This window comes from Eurypyga helias, unplaced genomic scaffold (assembly GCF_000690775.1).
Source record: "Eurypyga helias isolate BGI_N326 unplaced genomic scaffold, ASM69077v1 scaffold15130, whole genome shotgun sequence".
In the NCBI taxonomy this organism is placed as follows: Eukaryota; Metazoa; Chordata; class Aves; order Eurypygiformes; family Eurypygidae; genus Eurypyga; species Eurypyga helias.
This window is the reverse complement of record NW_010226357.1, coordinates 1-4,152: the sequence shown is the minus strand read 5'-3', so window position 1 is coordinate 4,152 and position 4,152 is coordinate 1. Positions and strand designations below refer to the sequence as shown.

General features: G+C 42.6%; 1 protein-coding gene across 1 annotated transcript; it reads left to right on the top strand.

Moving 5' to 3' along the window:
- Nucleotides 1–244: 244 nt before the first annotated feature.
- On the top strand, nucleotides 245–3,521 carry CACYBP (calcyclin binding protein; the record flags this gene model as incomplete). The annotated part of the gene is made up of 4 exons (XM_010152813.1): nucleotides 245–470; nucleotides 1,155–1,251; nucleotides 1,858–1,957; nucleotides 3,427–3,521. Coding segments are annotated over exons 1-4 (518 nt in total), but the record flags the coding sequence as incomplete, so codon positions are not given.
- Nucleotides 3,522–4,152: the final 631 nt, after the last annotated feature.

Here is a 4,152-nt window from a genome sequence, read left to right as displayed (position 1 = left end):
CCGCTGAGGACCTGCCGAATCTTTATCGGATCTTAACTGATGGCAGGGTTAACCCTTGAAATACTGCCCGACAAGTGGAAGCAGAATGGCCGGGAAGTGAGGAACGGGGCGCTTTGTGCTTAACGGGGTGTAGCGGGAGAGGAAACTACTGACTTGATAAACCTGAAACTGCTCCACCTGGGAAACTTGAAAACGTATTAACTGAAAGAGCTAAGCTGTGAACATTGAGTGAAAAGTGTATCTAATGCGTGTGTGCGATCTTTTATTCTTGAATCAGTTGCAGAAAGATTTGGAAGAGGTTAAAGAATTGCTTACGAAAGCCACGAGGAAGCGACTTTGTGATGTCCTGATGACAGAGAAACACAAATTAGAGCTAGAAATCAAGAATCAGCCTTCACCGAAGCCAAAAGACTTGGCAGAGGAAGAAAAGTCATCACTGGGAGGGTACACGGTGAAAATAAACAATTATGGTAGGATTACTTTTCTGAACGCTTACTAGAGCTCCAGCATCTCTCTGAAGAGAAGGCAGGGTGGTGTTAATGTGAGTTGTGCTGCCACTTTGCGTTACAAAGAAGCCTTCTTCAGTGTTTGTTTCATACTGGAGATCCCACTTTAAAAGCTACTACGTGCTTACTGTGCCATCCCAGCACAGCGTGTTTGTGTGATAGAACTGGTGGGATGCATCAACAGTCCCTGGTGTACCAACTAGTATTTCTCCATTGCTTAGTGCTTGGCAGGAAATGTAAGAGTGAGCTTTGGCCTCTCTGCTCACCATGTAGGTGAAAGGAGAGGGAATTGCTCAAGATACTTGTTATGCGGGGAGCAGGGGAAAAAGTGGGTCAGGGAAACTGCAGCAAAAGTAGACAGCTACCTCTGACTCCCCCTGCACAGAGAGGGTTACTCTCCTTCTACCTGAGCTGGTAGGTGTTTTTTAGCCAAAGTTGCAGATGCTGGGGAACAGGGCTGCATGTGAGGACCTGCTTTTGCTCTCAAGTTATTCCTGAGTAATTCATGTCTTTCCCTTATCGCTCTGAAGAATGTTCCAGTAAGGCAGAATTCCTACTTGTTTCTAGAAGATTTTGCAGAGGGAGTTGAAGTGGAATGCATGAAGATTATGGAGAAAAGGTAGAATTTTATCTTCTTTTTCATTGCAGGTTGGGATCAGTCAGATAAGTTTATTAAGATTTACATCTCTTTAAATGGAGTCCAGAAGCTTCCAGCTGAGAATGTGCAGGTGAATTTCACAGAGAGGTGAGTTTGTTGTGTTGCACCATTTCACAGGGGACATCATCGGTGAAGAACACTGTTTGAAGTGCAACCACGTATTGAGTTCTATTTTGGATTAGCCCTTGCTCCCCATCCCTTCAGCCTGTGTGTTGGGTTTTGTTTTTGTTTTTTTGTTTTTAAACTTGAGCAGTATTAGCTTTTAGTAGCACTTACCACAAACCCTTAAGCATAACTCCTTAGAGGATATCAGCGTGTTTTCATTTTACAATGAGGTAGCTGTTGCACCTCATCACACTTGACAGGATATGTAGCACTAGCCCTGGTTTTTGATGGTGGTGGAACTGGAGTGTACATTAAGTAAACCTGCCTTTCCAAGGTTGAGGGAGATCAGTGAGGTAGAAAGAACCCTTGATTTGATTTGAAGTCTGGATAGGTCCTTTTAAGTCCTCAGTATTAAATCCAACTGAAGATTTGTGAGCCCTGGGAAGGAAGTAATTAAGCCTGTTGACATGCTTTCCCAAGAAGTACACCTGCTAAAGGCTTTCAGACACTGTTTTTGGTGGCAAGGCACAATAGTCCTGCAGTGCTTGGAATATTTCTGCCCTTCCTCCCTCTACTTTCTGGTTCCAGGTCATTTGATCTGCTAGTGAAGAATCTGAACGGGAAGAATTACACCATGACCTTCAACAACCTCCTGAAACCCATCTCTGTGGAAGGCAGCTCGAGAAAGGTCAGTGCACCTTGTCTGTTAAGAGACATGTAGGTCCCTCGAAGTTCATTGCGTGACTCTGGTTCAAAGTTCAAGAGACTCAATACTAACCTTCAGTCCCTCCCTTAGGTGTATGAAATTTCTTCACCGCAAACATGGTTTTTATTAATCTGTAATTTACATAATCGTGGAATTATTTTCTGGAATCCATGGGCTTCTATTTCAAAAGATCACGTCTGGATATTGTTTGGTTTTTTTTTAATAGCTGTCCAGTAGAATTTCAGAAATAATTAAGCAGAAAATTCCACTAAGCATCTGTTTGCATCTTTGTGCTTTTAGTATCTCTGAGAAATTCTTTGCAATTTTAAGGCCTAAAATATTTGTAAGCAGACTGAAATCTTGGGAAGCTTCAATCTGCATAAAACCTAAAGCAAAGTCTGAAACCTCCTCTGTAAGGGTGTGTTGTTCCAGAAGTGAACACTAGTAACACTTTACTGCTGATGGCTGCCACTGGTGACAGTGCCCATATGCTGCTACTCCTAGCACCTCTCTGGGCTTAGTGGTGTCCCAAATACCTTGTATGCTGTACTTAGTGATATCAGATGTGAAGAAATAACAGTTCAGTTTGAAACTGCCCTAAAACTAGGACAGGGTAAAATTAAAACTACTGAAATAAATGAGAGTGGTGCTCTGGTGATTTTTAATGTGTCTTAGAAGTGAGCAGTGGTCACGTACATGCTCAGCTGAGCTAACGCTCCAGCAGGCTCTTGTCTGCTGTGGCGTGCAGGAGTTCTTTGGGAAATTGGGTCAGGGTTGCAATTAAGCATTCTTGTAACATGTGGACTTACTGCAAGATTAAGCAATGCCCTAAAAATAGTTTCGTATCCTTGGAGAAATAAATTGGGAGAGCCTGTACCTGAACTTGGTATTCTTGGAGAAGTCCAGCAAATACAGCCACCCTGTACCAGACTATCCTGAGTACCTTTAGCATCCTGAGAAACACTGATTGGTGTGGGTCAGGGTTGCAATTAAGCATTCTTGTAACATGTGGACTTACTGCAAGATTAAGCAATGCCCTAAAAATAGTTTCGTATCCTTGGAGAAATAAATGGGGAGAGCCTGTACCTGAACTTGGTATTCTTGGAGAAGTCCAGCAAATACAGCCACCCTGTACCAGACTATCCTGAGAAACAGATTGGTGTTTCTGCAGCACTGCATGTTCTTCTGTATGGGTACTGTAGTACCGTACTAGTATTATATTAATCATGCCATTTAAACTGTCCACAAAGAAGTTAATGCTTTGTATCCCAAAGCTGAGTACATAGTGTCATTTCAATATGGTACATAATCAGTAGCGGAGCTAAATGTTTCAGGAACTTGTGAATATAGAACGAGTTCTGTGTGGTAAGCTAACCTTATTCACTGTGGTTGTAAGCAGCATCCCTTTACAAAGCATTCTAAGCTCCTTCCTGTTGCTGTTCACCATACAGATAAAGACAGACATGGTCCTTGTGATGTGTAGGAAGAAGCAGGAGGAAAAATGGGAATGTCTCACTCAAGTGGAAAAAGAAAGCAAAGAGAAAGAGTAAGTGTCTCTTCAACCCTCCATCTTGTTTTCCATTTCTTGTTCTCTAGATTGCTGTAGGACTGCCAGGAGAGCAGACCTGTACTGTACTGACTGTGCAGTTGGCCTGTGAGAACTGCTGTGCTGGGGGACAAGACCCTAAGATGTTGGGAGAATCATAAGGTTGGGATTTTTTGGGTACTGGTAGGACAGGCAGTGGAGGAGATACACATTCAGTAGCTGTTTGCCGCTTTTCTACTGTGTCATTGCTAATAATGAAGGCTGCATCACAAGAAATGCGATAGCTGAGAGCTGCAGTGAGAGTGCTAAAGGTAGTCAACCAATTAAAGAGGCATTTATTTGTATTTTGATGGCTGCACTCATAGCAAAAAATGCTGCAGTGACACTGACTTAAAGGTTAAGTGCATATTGCATAGAAATACATAAGTATTTCCTGCCGCTGTGCTGGTTGAAGTAATTATCACCTGTGCCTGAAGTACCTGCACAAAATCCCAGTGTCCTTTTGACAAAACAGGTCTTTGTTTATGTAGATGCAAAGTCTCAAACTAACTTCTATCACTTCAAGTGTGTGGGAGCAATCCTACAAGCAGCTTGGGCACCAGATACGTAAGGGTTAAATTACAGCAGGAAA